The sequence below is a fragment of the Grampus griseus genome, assembly GCF_964374135.1.
Source record: "Grampus griseus genome assembly, chromosome: 8".
Classification (NCBI taxonomy): Eukaryota; Metazoa; Chordata; class Mammalia; order Artiodactyla; family Delphinidae; genus Grampus; species Grampus griseus.
In genome coordinates, this window is record NC_139002.1 from 10,889,039 (window position 1) to 10,907,934 (window position 18,896).

The 18,896-nt window shown below is 43.7% G+C and overlaps 1 protein-coding gene across 2 annotated transcripts in view; it reads right to left on the reverse strand.

The window, feature by feature from the left end:
* Window positions 1-1,820: 1,820 nt before the first annotated feature.
* The window catches only part of UBASH3B (ubiquitin associated and SH3 domain containing B), a gene marked incomplete at both ends in the record, with an annotated part of 135,419 nt that continues 118,343 nt past the window's right edge, over window positions 1,821-18,896 (reverse strand). For both annotated transcript variants that reach the window (XM_082660318.1, XM_082660319.1), the window contains 8 exons: window positions 1,821-1,958; window positions 3,151-3,260; window positions 4,692-4,798; window positions 10,714-10,858; window positions 12,096-12,188; window positions 13,252-13,374; window positions 13,996-14,116; window positions 15,538-15,670. In XM_082660318.1, the coding sequence (XP_082516444.1) occupies window positions 1,821-1,958; window positions 3,151-3,260; window positions 4,692-4,798; window positions 10,714-10,858; window positions 12,096-12,188; window positions 13,252-13,374; window positions 13,996-14,116; window positions 15,538-15,670 (970 nt within the window). The remainder of the gene's footprint in view (window positions 1,959-3,150; window positions 3,261-4,691; window positions 4,799-10,713; window positions 10,859-12,095; window positions 12,189-13,251; window positions 13,375-13,995; window positions 14,117-15,537; window positions 15,671-18,896) is intronic.

Below are 18,896 nucleotides of genomic sequence, written 5' to 3' on the forward strand. Positions count from 1 at the left end.
GACATTGCATTGGCCATACTGTGACTTTTCTCTTAAAACCTTTAATATGAGTATTTCCCCCAGTTTAAGATGAAAACTTTTATATTAATCAATCATGTCAGCACAGAGTTATTTCTAGACCCAGAAGCTGGATCAGTGTTTGTGCAATGCTGGAAGAAATCAAGATTTGTTTCTTAAAATATAAAATTCATGACATATTTCTCTAAGTGACTTAAAAAAAAACTCAACAATAATCCTCTTGCAGATTAACATACATAGCCAGCATCCTTTCACTTCCTCTTCTTTTCAAGGATCATCAAATTCTAGTTTCAAATAGGAGCATAGATCTATTTTTATATCCCATATGTTTTCTCCTTTGGGTTCTGAAGCTTGTTTAATGCTACAATGTATACTGACTTGTTTTACATGAATGTTCTCTTTAAATGGCTGAGATTTCATTTTGCGCATATATTCTAGAGTGAACTATACCATGCCAGACCATTGTCTGCTGCCGTCAACAGTCAGCTAGTCACACAATTAACTAGACATTGATAACTGTTTTCGTTTGACTGTCATTTGTTTTTCTTTTAAATAAACTCCCTCTAAATTCAGGAAGCAAGTGTGACGAGATACCACAGGATGTGGCTCTCCCAACTTTCCTTAAGTAGCCCTACCTACCTCTTTTAAATTACCATAGCAAAACAAACAAACAAATAAAAACGACAGCACAAGCAGCAGTGCAGTCGTGACTGTCATCATTTAAGTTAGTTCCCTGACTTCATAATACATCTCTGGATGTAACTGATGCATTTGTGGGTGTTCTGTTATGGTTGACATGTACTGTAAGCGTACAATGACCTGACCCTTGGTATGGTTTGTAACGACGTCCATATTGCACAAGAATGAGCTTCTTGCTGACTCCAAGAATGTATTTCACATACATCTGAAAATGTCAACATCCTTAACCAGTTAACATGGTCTAGACTCTCGGGGCGAAGACGAGCGAATCACGGTGATTCAGAAGTCCTGTGGCTCGTTAGGCTGTGACACGAGGAACTCCTTTGATATATTTGGCAAGTTCGTTGCTCCTACAATTGAATACTTCACACGTTTATCTTACCTTCCTCCTGAGTATCCAAAAGTGCTTTTGGAGAGTAAAAATGCTGTCTCCCCATTTCACAGATAGATAGAAGCAAGGGGGGTAGGACAGTAGCACAAAGCTGTAGTCAGCTTTTCTCTAGAGAAAATGTGATGTGGTGGTACCAGGGTGAAGGTTAGAGTCCTCCGGCAGATGGCCTGAGCCAGCAGCACTAGTGTGTGTGTGGGTCATACTGAGGGTAGAAACTGATGGGCAACCGCATGTTTTCTAATCACCTTAAAAGAATTCTGCAGCTTGGTTTTAACTGGAACACGGAGTTACAAAGAAAAGAAAAGCCCATCACTGGACTGGTAGCTTGGTGTCCCTCCAGCTGGATTCTCCTGCATCTTTCCTCAGAGTGGGCTGGCAGCTCTCTTTGGGAGGACCCAGGCTCCTTAGCACAGATGGAAGGGAGGAAACATCCTCTGCTGTAGCAGGTGCCCCTGTATAGGAAGACAATTCTTGAAAGCCTTGTTAGCGAGGCAAGAGTCCAGGGAGAATGAATTTTTTTCCCCTGAATCAAGTCTTTCTCTCCTTGACATGGTCTCATCCTAAGAACATTAAAGCCTGAAAGGAAATATGCTAAATGATTCTGAGCTGCCCACTTAGGATGTGGTGCAGACTCTCCCACTGTTACTAAGTACACGAAAAGACACTCTCCCAAAGCCTTCCTCACATCTTTTCTTCTTGTTCGCTCGTGCGGTTATTCTTGCAGCAGGGTCTCTCTCCAGTTGAAGCCCCCAGTTGGTCCATGGGTAAGAGGGAGGATTGGTGGGTCTGTCAGCTGCCAGATTCCAGTTTCTCCTAATTCTTCACAGGAACAAAACCCCAAGTAGGGGATCTGAAGTAAGATAGTAAAGAAAGGGAAAACAGGTTGAGTGCTCTAACTTTTACCTAGACGAAGGAAAATTCAAAGGAATGAATAAGGGCTTTGTAGGCAAGCATCCCCTCCAAAATATTGAAAATGAAATGGAGAGAACTGATACATTAGAAGGAAGAGTATTTACAACGCAAGAGGATTCTTTGGAAGGATTCATTACATGGTGAGCGCTTCTAGTGCAATTCTTTATAGATGGTTTCTATATAGCACGGGAGGAAAAAAAGGAACTCATGTATAAAGCTAAGGTGCTAGGAGTTCATTCCTAATTACAAGTCAAGCTGAAAACGCAGCTCAAACCTTTCTGAAATTATACTTGGACAATGGGAAAGATGAATCAAGTTTTAAGAATTTGTTTTATCCTGCTTTTTCTTGCATTTTTTGGCATGTGTGTCTAACACATTCAGAGCTGAAGCTGTGTGCCCTTCCTAACTTCAGTAGGCATGGCATTTCAAAACGTACTTGTGTGTGTGTCCAGAGTTGCATTTATGAACAAGACAAAAATCTCTGCCCTCAGGCAGCTTACAGACTAATGGCAAGGACAGACACGTAAGTAAGTTTTTAAAAAATGAGAAAAGAGTTGCCGTCGAGTTTGAACCAGGTTCTCTGGGGATAGTTACGGGAAGCATATAACTCAGCCTGGAGGGAAGTGTATGTGGGAGGGTGGCTGACGGGAAAACCTCTTCCACAGGCATGAGAAGGAAGAATCCAGATGTGTTGGTCAGCCTGGTGGGTTTTCTGTCTCGCTGCCTTGTTCCTGGGTTTGCCTTGCAGCCTCCTCATTTTGAATCACTGCTTCCTTTGGCCTATCCGCCAGGACCTCTCTTCCAGCTGAGCTATCAGATGCTGTGTTTTGGCCCACAAACCTCCTCCGTATCCGTTCCACGGTCCCACAGGGAAATCCAGACAATTTGCTTATGATTCTTAGCTACTTCTTAAGTTTTAGCTCTTAGAAGCTAGAAGTAGCTCAAACACATCTTTTTCTCTTACCCAAGGCCTGATAAAGCGCCTTAAACAGAGCCCCATTCAATATATCTTGGTTGAATAAACCAATAAATGTACCTTCCCAGCTCCAAAGAACTTCGCTATCAGCCAGCACTGAACCATTCTGAAGCTCCGAGGCCCCACAGGCCCCTGAAATGCAAGCAGGAATTACCTTTCGGACCATTTGCACAAAGTCCTTGGAGTTCTGAGGTGACAGGCCCTGAAGCTGGCAGGTGCACGCTTCAAGGGAAGATGCGTGGGCCACAATCAGGATGTTATTTCCTGGGGGCAAAAAAGCAAGGACTGAAAAGACTGTTTCTATAAAGACATATGTAAACCTTGTAATAAGTACTGAAGCCAAGTGTTCCAGGGAGAGGCAAACATTTTCGAGAAGGAGACAATTTGGCCAAAAGCAAGATTTTGAAAACGCTTTGTATTGTTAAGGCAGCCTAATGTCATTAAAAACAAAAAACAAACAAACAAAAACAACAGAAAAACCCAACAACAAACCTACTTTTAATCTTAAAGTAATTAGATTCACAGAAGGTAACAAATACATATTTTACATATTAAATATACGTGTGTATATTTTATATATACTATATACACATATTATGTAATATGTATATACATTACACATATACATACATATATATACAATATGTATCTTGCATATATACTATACACACACACACTAGGTAGGTCCCATGCACCCTTCACACAGCCTCTCTGATAGTAACATCTTGCCTAAGGTATACTATCAACACTAGGAAATGAACACGGGTATAATCCACACAGCCTATTCGGATTTCACCAGCTTTAGCCAAGTCTATCACATGTGGAGCTTTTGGGAACCATCACCTCAATCAAGGTACAAAACTGTTCTATGTCTACAGGCCTCTCTGCTATTCTAATATATTATAGTTTTTGATGTTGCCATTGTAGAGCTGTGAGCACTTGAGACTTTCTGGTTGATAGAACAAGCTGAGTTTCTTTGCAGTGGGGATGGGTGGTACCACAGGGGTGGTCATGAAGTGAGTGGCTTACAAGTGATAACTGGAAGGCGGGAACCATCCATAATACTGTTGACCTGGGCTACCCACTGTTAACTTTCTGGTGTACGTAAATCCAGCCTTTGCTCTATGAAGATAAATATTTTAACTTTTAGTGGGGGATGGGAACGTGCAGACTCTCTTATAATCTGCCCTTTCTACTACAAATATTACAGTCCTACACATCATTAAATATTTGAGTTCAATGATTATAAGATTCAGTGGCAGACCTGAGTCGTATAGCACACTGCTCTTGGTTGGTGGTAGTAGTGACGGTAGGTATATTTGTGTCAGTGTGTTTGTGTGTAGGTGTCCATGCTCCTGGATCAAATTAGAGGCAAAACAGTGTTATGGTAAAGAATTTCTGGCAACTGTAATAGGGAACCTCCTTCAGAGAGTGGAAGATAAATAGCTGAAATGCAGAATTCTGTTATTTCATAGAGTAACTAAGTCTGATGTATTTCCACGGAATATCTACCATTTGAGGTACTCAAGAGAATAGTACAAATTTAACATGAAAGTATCTATAAGAGAGTCTGGAAATATTTTTCTTTCCTACTAAGCAAGTCTGTCAAAGCACGTTGAACCATCTTGAATAGCCAATTAACCATGGTGGAAAAATGATCACAGATTTAACTATGGAGTCCAAAATAATACCTACCTTTACTTTTACATTCACTTATTATTTCCTTTGTTACTTGGAAACTTCTACTGATATAGGTGTCATAGGATTCTGAAACCACTAATTTGCTGACTGGAATGTGAGGTCTGCAATAGAAAAATGAACAAAGGCATCGAAAACATTTTGATCCCAAGACAAAGCAACTGACATTACTCTAAGTTTTAGTTCAAGACCTTTCTAAAGTTCCCATATTTCTGTTTATCCATTTCCCTAGAAAGGATGGAGGCACAGGGAAGAGTATTTCAACTATGTAGAAGTGGGGTCCTAATATGCAGAATGTACAGAAATAAAGGCCATGTGCGCATGGTGTCAAAGTGACCAGCTGAAAAATGAAACATTCAGTTCAGGCTTCCCTTGCAGGATATCTCATAGCAGTTTGACTAATTTTACTGACAGTCAGTCCCAGGTCACATGAATAAGAGGAAGCCAAGCAGAGGTTAGATCGCTTTATCTATTTAAATCACCAGAGATTTCCCAAGCCTCTAGTAGGCTTGCACACGATAAGCAGTAAGGGTAAGTTTTACTTAATCTTTTTCCAGTTTTATTGGGATTTCATTGATGTATAACATGGTGTAAGTTTAAGGGTGTACAAGGTATTGATTTGATACATTTATACATTGCAAAATGATGACCACCATAGTCTTAGCTAACACCTCCATTATGTCACATTTTCTTTTTGGTGGTGAGAACATTGAAGCTTTACTCTCTCATCAGCTTTCAAGAATATAATACAGTATTGTTAACTATAATCACAATGCTGTACATTAGATCCCCAGAATGTATTCAGCTTTTAACTGTAAGTTTGTAGCCCTTTGACCAGTCTCTCCCTATTTCCGCCTCCCCACGGTCCCACGGGTGTCCATGCTACTCTACTGTCTGTTTCTCTGAGCTTGGCTTTTTTAGATTCCACATGTAAGTGATATTATGTGGAGATATCTCTCTGAGATCTTGTTTTCATTTCCTTTGGATATACCCCAGAAGTGGGATTGCTGGATCATACGGTAGTTCTATTGTTAATTTTTTGTGGACCCTCCATAGTGTTTCCGTAGTGGTTGTACCCGTTTACATTCCCACCAATGGTGCACAAGGATCCCTTTTCTCAGTAGAACTACCACATGACCCAGCAATCGCACTACTGGGCCTATACCCTGAGAAAACCATAATTCAGAAGGAGACATGCGGGCTTCCCTGGTGGTGCAGTGGTTAAGAATCCGCCTGCCAATGCAGGGGACATGGGTTCGAGCCCTGGTCCAGGAAGATCCCACATGCCACGGAGCAACTAAGCCCATGCGCCACAACTACTGAGCCTGTGCTCTAGAGCTTGTGAGCTACAACTACTGAGCCTGCATGCTGCAACTACTGAGCCCGCATCTTGCAACTACTGAAGCCTGTATGCCTAGAGCCCGTGCTCTGCAACGAGAAGCCACTGCAATGAGAAGCATGTGCACCGTAACCAAGAGTAGCCCCCGCTCGCCGCAACTAGAGAAAGCCTGCATGCAGCAATGAAGACCCAACACAGCCAAGAATAATAAAATAAATTTTAAAAAAGATCCTGCTGTGATTTACGTCAAAGAGTGTTCTGCCTATGTTCTTCTCTAAGAGTTTTATAGCGTCCGGCCTTACATTTAGGTCCTTGATCCATTTTGAGTTTTTGTGCACAATTGACTTCTGTATGTTGATTTTGTATCCTGCAACTTTGCTGAATTTGATTAGTTTTGACAGTTCTAGGATTTTCTGAGTCTTTAGGATTTCCTATATATAAGATCATGTCATCTGCAAACAAAGAGAGTTTCACTTCTTCTCTTCCAGTTTGGATGCCTTTTATTTATTTATCTTGCCTAATTGCTCTGGCTAGAACTTCCAGAACTATGTTGAATAGCAGTGGTGAGAGTGGCCATGCTTGTCTTGTTCCTGATCTTAGAGGAAAAGCTTTCAACCTTTCACCGTTGAGTATGATGTTAGCTGTGGACTTGCCATAAGTTGCCTTTATTATGTTTAGATATGTTCCTTCTATACCCAATCTGTTGAACAATTTTTATCATGAAGAGGATGGTGTATATTGTCAAATGCTTTTTCTGCATCTACTGAGATGATCATATAATTTTTATCATCTTTTTTCTAAATAAATACACCACAATAAATGTGGTGTATCACATTTATTGATTTTTGTATGTTGCGCCACCCTTGCAACCCAGGGATGAATCCCACTTGATCATGGTGTACGATCCTTTTGATGTGCTGTGGAATTTGGTTTGCTAATATTTTGTTGAGAATATTGGCCTGTAGTTCTCTTTTCTTGTAGTATTCTTATCTGGCTTTGGTATCAGGGTAATGCTGGTCTCATAAAATGAAATAGGGAGTTGTAAGGATAGGTTTTTAAAGGAGATATTAGGTCCATTGGACTTGTGAGCTAATAACGCTTCACCAGCCTTTCCTTTTCTTTCTTAGTTTGAACACAGACCACATACCTGGCAGTTGGAGAAGTCCAGGGAACATAAAGATGAAGAAAACCCAATTTCTATGTTTGAGGAGCTCTCTGTGTGTGGTTGGGGTGAGTAAGCTATTGATGTAAATGATAATTATGACACAATGTACAAACGCATATACGACGATGGTCAAAGCAGGGCCCTCCGATCCTGGTGACCCTGAATGTCTTCAACCCCAGCCACTTCTGTCTTGCACCTTCCTTTGCTATTTAGTTTTCTGGTCTATGAGGTGTTTACCTTGTTTTTTTGAGTACAACTGTGTCATATTTTCTTATTTTGTCTTTCACTGTTGGTATTTAGTGCATGGAGGTGCTAGTGAGTTCTCAAAGTGAATTCTCATGGCATCTGCATCAGAATACATTGCTGCTGCTGCTGCTACTAAGATTTACTGAGAGGTTCCCGTGTGTCAGGCTCTGCGCGAAGCGCCCTACTTGCATCCTTTGAACCTAGCCCACCTAGCAACACTTTTGCAAATTCTGAGTTTATGGATGACAAAACTAAGGCTTAGAAAGGCTACAGCTGACTTGCCTTTGCTTACATCATTAGCAACTCTTAGAGCCCGGATTTGAACCTGTGTCTGAGATTAATGCCTATAAAGTTATCCTTCACCCTGGATGGCTTCTGATAGTGCCCTCCTCAAAGCTGCCCTTCTGTGCACTTGGGTTTACTGTCTGGAGAGGAAGGATGCTGTTCCTTTTGAAGGTAACTTGCCTTCATCTAAATAACATTCTCTCTGCAAGCATACTATTTCTCCTAGAAAACAACCTTCTGAATCCTACAACACCCTGGGTGACAGGGAGAAACACGAATCCCCACTCGTTAGGGATATGCCTCCTTGTTCTGGAGCAAACCCTTTCTTCCCATCCCTACTTCTCTTCCAGTTCCATTACCATTTACATCACCTGGTTTCCCAGGACCCCTCCCCCAACACACACACATAACACACACACTGTGACAAAAGGCCTCTTTGGTTCAGGGAGTCACGGCAGGGGTGAAACCACACTGTAATATACAAGATTTGCGGAAGTGAAGAGTCGGTAGATGCCAGACTCCAGTTCCTCCTGATCAGTTCTTGCCTTGAAGGTGAACCTATGAACGGCTTCCACGTTTGAACGAGCCCTGACGGGGACGGGACAGTCAAAGCTTTCCCACTCTTGTCAGCAGTATCCTGCTTCTGACAGGACCCCTGTACTATTCTGGGACTCAGGTGGGCCTCCAACCACCAACTAGACCTGGCCCGCAGAGCTCTGGGTACACAGGTAGTACCCTTGGGATAGTATTCTCCCGTGTATACTCTCCTCTCCCCAGCCTACTTTGGTCCAGACTATAGAGCAGGCTTCTGCCCTGAGTCCCACACCAAAGTTTGATTTGTTGTCTCTCTCATACTCCAGATCCATGGCTCCCCCTCCCCTTTGCCCTGCCTCCCCCAGTCAGGGTCCTGTTCTGAAGCCTCATGCAGCTGGTGTGTATTATTTTGTTTTTTCTGTCTTGCTCCTTCCCGCCTAGCTCCACTGGGGCTGCTTTCTACACCCAGCCCCCAGGATGGGTCTTGTTGCCCGTGGCGGACGCTTGGATATGCGTCACCAGCCTAAATCCACCTTCCAGCCGCTCCTCCCTCCTGTTCAAGGCGACAGGGAGGGATCTATGAGCAGTGCTTGCTTGGCTTATAATACCCTGCCTGTCGGTTCTTGCCCCTCTGCACATCACCACGTTTCTTCAATCATTTGGGCACCACTACCTGCTTCAGAAGCCCTGCTCACTTGACAGAATTAATTTCAGAGTGAATTTGACTCTAGGGGCTGTGCCTCTCACATGCTTGATGGGTGAATTTCACGACTGATTTATAGAATTAGAGGCTTAATCTCACCACCACCCCAAGCCCCAACACAAAATGGTTGAATAGAACTTTGATTTTTCGTAGAGGAAAAGGAAATCTGGAATATGAACCGCGTCCTGACCCCCAGGTTCCCGGCATTCATCCTTCTGTTCGTACTGCTGGTGGGGTATGTGTCTGTGTGTGCAATGAAGGGCTCAGGTGGAATGATTCTGGGAACCTTTGTAAATAGCTTGGGAAGAATTGCAGGCTGCACTTAAAGGGGAATCTGAAGGCTAGCTGGCCTGGGTGGGGCTGGGTGGTAGGTGAGGAAAGTCATTTTACCAACGTTGGCAGTAACTTGTTCTCTTTGCAGGGCAGAGGGATGGTGGCTGTTGGCATGGGGACAATCATTTATTGCTGCTTCCCAAGGAACAGAAAAACAGTGGCCATAGAGTAGATAGGACAAAATGTGAATTATTTCAGTAGAGGATCTGATTGATTGATTTAATCTTATTTTTGAGGAACGCTCATTCCTTTAAGGCAAGAAGTAGCACACATTAATTAATTAATGGGGTTATCTGAGGTCTTATTTGCAGAGCCAGAAATTAGTATGGAAGAAAAGATATTCTCTCCTACCTTAGCCAGAAACTCACATTGCTTCATCTGAGGTTTGGGTAGGTATTTGAAATGAAAGGTCAAGGGATAGCACAAGGAAGAAAGTTCTGCTTATATTGGTCACTTGTTCCAAACTCTGTTTTAAGAAATGCATTTAATTCCCCACCGTAATGGTTGTGAATATCTGTCCTTCGTCAAAGGCATTTTACAAATGTCTGGGTGGATTTTTTTTTTTAATGCTCAACCTAAAACTTTATTGCACACTGACAAGATAATCAGATATATTTTAAACGCTTAATAGGAACAACTAACAAAAATATTTAAACCAAATACAGGGGTTAGAGAGAAAAATATCATTGCTTACTAAAAATATTTAAAATAAATACTGCTATAAAGAACACAAAAAGCATTTATTTTTATCACGTCACTAAGAAGCCCGAGTGGATTTTTGATGGTTAATGTAAGTATGTTACAATCTACAAACACTTCTAATAATAGTCTAATGGAAAAAGCAAAGGACTACTATAAAGCAGATTACACAGTGTTTGGCACACAGAAAATGATCAGTAAAGGTTAGTTATTATTATTGTCAGATATGTCCACTACATGTATAACTTTCGGCAGCCCACAGAACTCTCTCACATATGAAAGTGGCTTGCCTCCATCCTGGGGTTATAGCAATAATGAATGAAGATAATTAAAAATGCTTTGAAAAATCGAAAGTGACAGTCCAAGGCAAGACACCGTCATTTCCCTTATTTCCCAACAGGCTTCTGAACTGCTTTATCATTAGCTGGTGTGTGCTCCTGGCATGCGAAGTGGTTTTATTATTCACTGAAATCAATGTAGTAAAGTCAGAAAACCCTAGTGCATGTGATGGGAGACATACTCCACACCAATGCCCAATACAAGGGAATGCTGGCTTTCTCCAGTTTTTTTTTTTTTTAAATCATAGGGTGACTTCCACCAATATGGACAACTGGCTGTGGGCTACATCTGGTCCTTCATCTCCTTAATTAGCCTGGCCTGGTGGAGAAGAGTACTTCCACATTGGCCTCAGGAAACAGCGCTTTCGGAGGGTTACCTGTAGGTTGTATCAACACTCAGGTTGGCTGCAGCTAACTCTGATGGAGGTATCCACGCAGGTAGTGTGTTCCCAGCAACCCACTTTGTCCACTCAAATAAACCAGGCTCTACGCGGATCTTCAAGTGATTTTCTTGTTGTAAACCTTAGAGGGAAAATAAAATGAAGATGAAGGAAGTATTACTATGTTCTCAGTGGAAAAGTAAATTAGAGGCCAAATTGTTACAAAAATGCTCATAAACCTTCTATTCTCTTTCCTAGCAGATGCTATATATAGCTTAAGGAAGTAAAGTATGCAGGTTTGGACAAGAGTTTTTAATTTTTGTGTTATAAGCACGTGAGTTTATTCTGGTCACATCATCAGGATGTATGCTGGCTTTAAATGGTATCTGATTAAAGAAAAAGTCATTATCCGTATAATTTATTACAGTTCTGTGACTACTATAATTCCTCTTTCTAAAGTAAGTTCCAAGATGTTCTTACCAAGAAACTTCAGAAATTCTCAGCATCCACTGTTTTACAATAGCTTACATTATATTGGCGTATCATAGAGATAGTTCATTTTCTCTACTAGAAAATCCAGTGTTGAATATTTACCAATGCCAGTGCACAAGTCCTGTGTTTTGTGATTGTGTAACTGTCCTCAGAGTGGGAACTGTCCCTGTTTAACTCTTTGTATTGCATTTAGCCAACAGTTTTTCCTTGCAAATGTGATAGAGAATGCGTTTGAATATATAGATGCATTCTGGCTTAAGGTTAACGAACAGAAGTCTCAAACGTAGTGTACTTTCCTTGTTGACTCAGCTTTTTCTGGCTTGTCTGTTTGGCATAAGTAAACAGTCAACCCTGTTTCTTCTAGTTTTCCTTCCAGTGAAATGAGAATGGAGATTCCTGTAACACAAGCTTCCACGGATTTTAGGGTAAGAGCTGAATATCTTTATAACAATGGTACGTTTGAACTTCTTCCAATGAACTAAAGAAACAAGGGTGATTAAGATTTACAGACACCTAGGAGCACCGTTCCCTGTCGTCAAGAGGCAAACAGAGCAGAGTGGGAGGAAACAAAGAAAAAACAAAACAGAAAAGGATCACGCTCTAGGCTCTAAATTACTGCCAGAGAACAATATTTTACAAGCCTCTAATTCATCGAAGAGAGCTTTACATTTTCAAGAAAAACATGATTTGTGTATTCTCTTGATCTCACTTCCGCTGCCAGAGTATGATTTGGGGACTTTTGCAAAGTCATCTTCCAAAAGAAAGAATCATTGCTCAACATTTCAGATTCAAAGCTTTCAACTGGCTAATGTCCCCTGAGTAGGATAATTTGTGTCAGGTTGCCTGGAGACGGAGGGATGGGCTAGCTGACCTTTATCCAGTCTCACCTTTCAAGATGTTGTACGCAGTCTGGACACAGCGCAGGGACGGGGAGCAGTAGACATGGTCAATGATGGTGTTACTCTCTAATAAGGCTTCACCTGCGAAGGAAACCAGAGAAGAATCCATCCGATGACTTACGAAGCCTCAACTTGACTCTCAGTGTCGGAGAGGGTGCCAGACAGACCCTGCAAACCTCTGTTTCCAGGTGGGCGCTCACATAGGGCCAGCAGTTTCAGTCTCATTTTCAACAACTCTCCTGACCAGTGTTTCTGTGAAAGACCAAGGGATACACCCTTCTTGTCTATTTTCTTTCTGTCTCTCTGGTCCTAACAAGCAGTAAAATGCCCGTTTTTCTCTCATGGATAAAGTCTAAATGCCTTAACATGGCGGTCAAAGTCTTCCATGAACTTGTCTGTCTCCATCCCGCCAGCCTTGTCTCCCGCCCTGGTCACAGCTGATGCTCTAGAAACAAGACGGCTTGTTTCCTCTGCACTGTGGACGCTGCTTCTCATGTCTATGACTTGATGTTGATCCTCCCACTGAGATGCTGTCCCACCTTCCTACTAACTTCTACTCTGTTCTCCTCTCATGTCTTCTTTTGTGCTCCCATGATACTTTGTACATAGTTCTATTCTTGAGTAACAAGAATACTCTATATTATTTATCCACTTACAAGCTTCGCCAAGGGTGGGGACTTACGCTTAGGTCCCCAGTACCTAGCATGGTGCCTTGCACAAGGTAAGTGATCAGTTGACGTGTGTTAAATGATTGAACAGGACAAGGCTGCTGCTGGCTCTGTGTGGCAGGTATGGACCTAGACCTGCAAAGAACTGAGCATCTTGGAGACTGGTGCGCCTCTATATTTTCAGCCACTCCTGGGTTGCCTTCTCATCCTTGCGCTAGAAGCTGACCTGTCTGCCGCACCAAGCCTGACCTTGCCCCATCACTGGACCATCTGCCCCTTGATAGGGATCACACCTCGTTCACTTTGGCAAACCAACCCAGTGCCCTGGACCTAATGGTTACATAATAAATCCCTTTTGAACTGAGGAAATATAGTACTTGTAGGAAAGCCCTAGGCAGCATTCTGGCATCCCCACTGGAGCCAGTCTTTGGAAGAAGTCGCCAGGAAAGGCTGTGTGATCACGCCAGGACACTCACCCACGAGTCTTGCCTGCATACATCCGAACACGGTGATTGGAGCATCTTTCTCGTAATCTCGGAAACCGCCGCTCCGCTGAGGTAAGCTATGAGGCATGTTCAGGTTAGTGCGTACGTAGCGACCTGGAAAGAAAAGTCAGGCCAAGGCGACATGAGTTTCCTATCTCCTTAGGGCTTCCACTGCTGGTCCTGCCAGCCCCTCCACTTCCATTCCTTTTTGGCCACAGAGACTGAACTGAGCTCTCTAGAAAATATTGAAGCCGACCTCCTCCTTTAGTACTGTGTCCTGGAATCCACGCTTCCATTCCGCTGACGAAAGTGACAAGAGATAGTTTTTAAGGGAAAGTAACAACCAGACACTCTAAAGCAGGTAGGATTCTCTGAGGTGCAAGCCTCCCTCTCTTAAACATGCCACCCAAATGAAAATGGAACCAAAATGAGCCGGGGTGACTTACTAGAGGGAGGTCTGGTCATGGAATCAAGACACCTGTCTCTGCCTCTAACTTTGCCATGTGGCTGTGGGGCAAGACATCTGCCTTTTTTGGTCCATGGTGTCCCAGTTTATAGAATGGGGGTAAGAACACTTCTCTCTCCCCTAACACTCCAGACAATCCGGAAGGACTTACAATGTAACAGATGACAGGCGTTTCATAAATGACTCCATCTAGATAAAAGTAGCTTGACTCTGCCCCCTAGAGGCCGTGATAGGTATGCCAATGCTGAACAGGCCCACCAATTACTGACCTTTGGCGTCGAAGCACTGGGATAGCCAGTACTTCCCAAAAACAACATCCATCCTCTCACCGTGCCGACACACAAAGAGGCATCTCTTCTGAGGGCCAGGCTGGCCGCTGATCCTCAGAGGCTGCAGAGAAAGAAAGGCTATAAGTGGGGACACACACATAGACACGTCTCAGAGCTAGCTGGGTGTCAGGTGAGCTGTGCTCTAGAACGAGTTTCACTAATGTTCGAGCGGGATAAGCCCCTTAACTGCCTCGGATTTCTATAAGATGGGGGTGGTAAGCCTCATGTACTGACCTCGCAAGTTATTTTGAGGCTCAGATGAGATGCACTGCAGGTGCTTTGCAAAATAAGAAGGGCTATGAGAATGGTTTTATTGTTACTGCTGCTGCTGTTGGTAGGATTCGTATCTGGCCCATACTGAAACACGAAGACCACCTGAGTTACAGCTCAGAGGCAAAACTAGCCAGGATGGAGAGACGGCCCTGTAGCGGGACAGCTTCTTCCCCTAACGAGATGCTCCATCAACTTCTTCAGGGAGCGAGGACTTTTATTACCACAAATACATCTGCCGCATCTCCACCGTGTGGTGGTCCGAAGGCTACTCCGGCCAGGAGGTCCCGCTTTGCCCATTCTAATCGCAGGTTAGGCTCTGTGGTCTCGCTGCACGCAAGACGGTGTTCCCAGAAGTGGCTCGGGGAGGGCAGTTGCTACCTCTGGGTGATGAAATCGGCAAGTCTAGTCAAAGGCTTGTCCAAACGGCTCTGGTTTCTAGAACTACTGCGTGCATCCTTACAGATGTTTCTAGGTTCCTTCTTTCTGATGGAGTCAGCTGTTCCCAGCTTCCTCAGGGCTGCCAGCTCCTACTGGCTTCACATTTGCCAATACAGTACATACACTTTACAAACTCCTCCATTCTGTACCCTTTCTGGCATATATCGGACATACACTGAGCGTTCACTAGGTGCCAGGAACTGTGCTAAGAACCGTATCCTTATTTCCTTTCATCTTCACAATGGCCTGTAAAATAGATTAGATACAGTTGACCCTTGAACAACTTGGGTTTGAACCATGCAGGTCCAACTAATACACAGATTTTTTTCCCAAAAGTAAACACTACGATAAAATCTGCAGTGTGTTGAATCTAAGGATGCAGACCCGTGGATCTGTAGGAAGCAAACTGGGTAGGTGGAGGGCCAGTTGTAAGTTGCAAGTGGATGTTCCACTGTACGGAGCATGGAGGTCGGCATTCCTAACCCCCGCGTTGTTCAAGGCTCAACCGCGTCACTGCTTTACAGATAACATATCATCCTCTCTGCAGAGCAGCCTTCCTTACCAGCCTAGACCCAGATGCTGGGAGTCATTGTCAGCACCACCCATCTGACTCTTCCTAAGCCTTAAATTTTTATATATCTTTTAGGCTCTTGTGCCCTGAGAGATAGGTAACCCTTTGGGGGCAGCAAGGGCAAGGCCTCATCCTTAGTAAAAAGGTGCTCAGCGAATCCTGAGCAGAGTTGAGGAGGCGGCCCTGACAGTCAACCTTACCTGGGTGGGCTGGCAGATGACGGTCAGGGGCGTCGTATCCCCCAGGCCCTGGTCCTCATACTGCCGCCTCTCCAGGATGCCATCCCCAAATGAGAGCGCATTGGAAGATGATGTATTTAAGATCGAGTAAGAACTGCAGAGGAAGACAAGGAAGACGTTAACTGCTTTGGCCAGAAGTCATCAGCACTTCACCCCTGGGCTCAACGGGACTGTGGGAATGAGTAGGAGACACTCCCTGGGGCGGTGCAATGGCTGGGAAAGCTGAGCAGGGGGCATACCATGCCTGCAGAGGAACATCTTTTTAAAAAATTGCTTATTGAAGTATAATTAACTTACAATATCATATTAGTTTCAAGTGTACGACATAGCAATTTGGTATTTTTATAAGGAACATCCTGTTTTATACTGAAGTCTTGCAGTTAATAAATTAGTGGTAGATGGATTTCGGTACTTGGAACAGATGCATTCATCCCTGTGGGCAGGGATGGGGCCTGTGATTCTGTGCTTATTAGGATGCCACAGGCGTGGCTGGCACCCAAAGCATGCTGCAGAATAATGAGGTATCAATTTTGTACCATTGTCTCCAGCTCTTTTTCTGGCTCCAAGAAATAAACAATTCCTGTTGCCTTTAATCTTTTCCATGGTGATTTCCATCTGAACTGACAAATAAGAGGGAGGATTTTGACCGTCTCTACCACTTTGCCTGTGGCACCTAATGGTCAAGGAAACCTTTGCCCATTACCCCCTACTCTACCTCCTTCAGTTTCCAAACCCCTCCCCCATCTCAATCATACCTCCAACAAGATGATTAAATACAGCATTTTTCCAGAGGAGACCATTCTCACCAGATGTGTAGAGCTTTGAGCCAAGAGCTCTCATTTCTGGATGTAACACTGTAACTACAGAAGCCCCAAAAGAGGTCTTGCTGAAAGACAGGCAGCAAATCATGCTGTGTTTAAATTATTTTGATTAGTAAGGCCTCCAAAAAGCTTTATCTAATAAACACTGCAATTCAAATATGGTTGTTAGGCAAATCCAACAGACATCACTGGGCAGCATCAAGGGAGAGCATTTAAATTTTAGATTTCTTGCTTCTTTACAAATAGGGTAAAGTTCCATATGTATAAAAGAGCACTGAATCTAAAATAGCCGTTAGCTTTATGGTTATTTAATTTTTTAATATTTTGGGGTTATTTCTAAGGAAATCTTGTACCATTCACACAGTCTAATAGGCTGGTTGCTTTCCTTTATTTTAAACCGAGACCCTCCCAAACATCACACCGTTAAAGAAAATTCATTTTCACTGTCTGAGTCATCAAAGCTTCAGCGCCCGAGATGTCTGGATATATGGAATCATCCTGACATCTTACTTGTACATGTTCCCTAATTTCTTTACTTTATTACAGCTGTGAAGACACTGCTAGAATCCCTTCTCTCTCTCCTTCAGCTCAGCCGGCAGCGAGACTGCCAGCCTCCTTCTCTTCTCAACTGTCACTGTCATCAAAGCCCCCGACTCACTGAGGCAGTTTGGGGCTGTCAGTTCCAGTAAGACAATAGTCAGATGCTTCATGTTGAGCGCAGAGTAGGGAGAAAGCTGAACCTGACGCCCGGACCATCTTCTCAAGCATCGGAGAGACACTGCACCTCCCTAGGATACATCAGGGCTGTGTGTCAGCTGAGAAGGACCGGCCAGCCTACCCCAATTTAGAGGACACGGTGGGACTTTCACCAATTGGTACGTATCTGGAGGTACTCAGAACCCGGCAGGGTGCTCTAATAAGGGTGGTAGGAAAATATTTCCTTAGGAGGGACTCGGAAAACTGAGGACAGGGGAGGAAGAGTTGTGAAGGGCTGCTGACCCCAAGTCCCTACTTGTTGGTTGCTTGAATCCCCTCTGCAACGTCCCATCAAGTCGGCCACGTCATGCTTGAGGACCCTGTGGCTCTCCCTCCCCCAGGCTACCTGTCATTAGGGGTGAAACAAGGCTGTCTTACAGCAGCTGGGCTCTGCCTCGCTGAGTCATTTCCACTTCTGGGGTTAATTAGGAAAGTGCAGTTCTTCTATAGGATCGCTTTTGTGGAAGAGACATTTGATTTGACAAGCATGTAAGAGAGGACTAGAAAAGACAAGTTAGAAAAAGAAAATAACCGTAAAGCTAATGGCTCTTGTAGATTCAGTGCTGTTTTAGACACGGCCCTGATCCACATAAAGCTAAGTCCTTTACAGCAGTGTTCACACACGCCTCTACGGGAAAGGCAATTATCATCTCCATCTCCTAGATTAGCAAACTGAGGCTCAGAGACATCATGTTAGTTGGCCAAGGTCACACAGCTGGTGAGTGGGAGAGTCAGGATTTGAATCTAAGACTACTGGAGTAAAAACTCAAATTCTTAATTACAGTGTCCTAACAAACACCTAGTATATTAGTATTTCCCCCACTCTCAGCCGGGTTGGCTGTAGCAGCTGATAGTGAAATTTCAGACATGGTTCCCAGGGAAATAACATCACTAGTAATCTCTCAGAATAAAGGGAGATGACACACAGACCTCCCTGGGATCCATGGACTGAGGTCACTGAGGATCCCCTCCCATTTCAGCAGAGCTCTAACTTGGGCAAGAGTGGGTTTAGATGCAGAGATCTGAACCGGGTCAGCAGAACTTCTCCCACATACTCTTCCCACAGGGAGCCCTACTTGTAAGAATGTGATCTGGGAGCTGTATATCATCAAATAATCTTTTGATTCTCCGTTTCTTCACATATATTATGCTTTTTTTTTTTTTTTTTTAACAGGGATAAAACGGTGACTTTGGAAACCCAACTTAGAAACATTTCTGAAAAAGCAAAGGTCCGGGGGGACTTTCCTGGTGGTCCAGTGGCTGAGACTCTGTGCTCCCAATGCAGGGGGGCCCGGGTTCAATCCCCGGTCAGGGAGCTAGATCCCACGTGTCATAACTAAGACCTGGCACAGCCAAATAAATACATAAATATTAAAAAAAAAAAAAAGTAAAGGTCTCGGGAACACGAGGCAGCTTTGACCTTCCAATTTGTGCCCCCAAATGCTGGATGTTCCTTGGGTGGGGACGGGGAAGGAAGAGGAAGGGTTGCTGGGGAGGCGGTTATGAAGGAAGAAGATATTCCTTTCCATCCCTGGGTTTGTGGTTTATTGGCTTGCTGCTAACCAGGGTAGGGGACTGTCTTGTCTTTTCTTCCTCCAGGCAAAACACTCACTGAAATTGCCTGTCTCTGTTATTACTGTCATAAAAGAGAAGCAGTGTTACACACCATGCAGCTGGTGCTCAGAGCTTCCGGCTCTCAGCCACGTTGGCACATGGCAAGAACAAGAGGGAGGAAAAACAAAC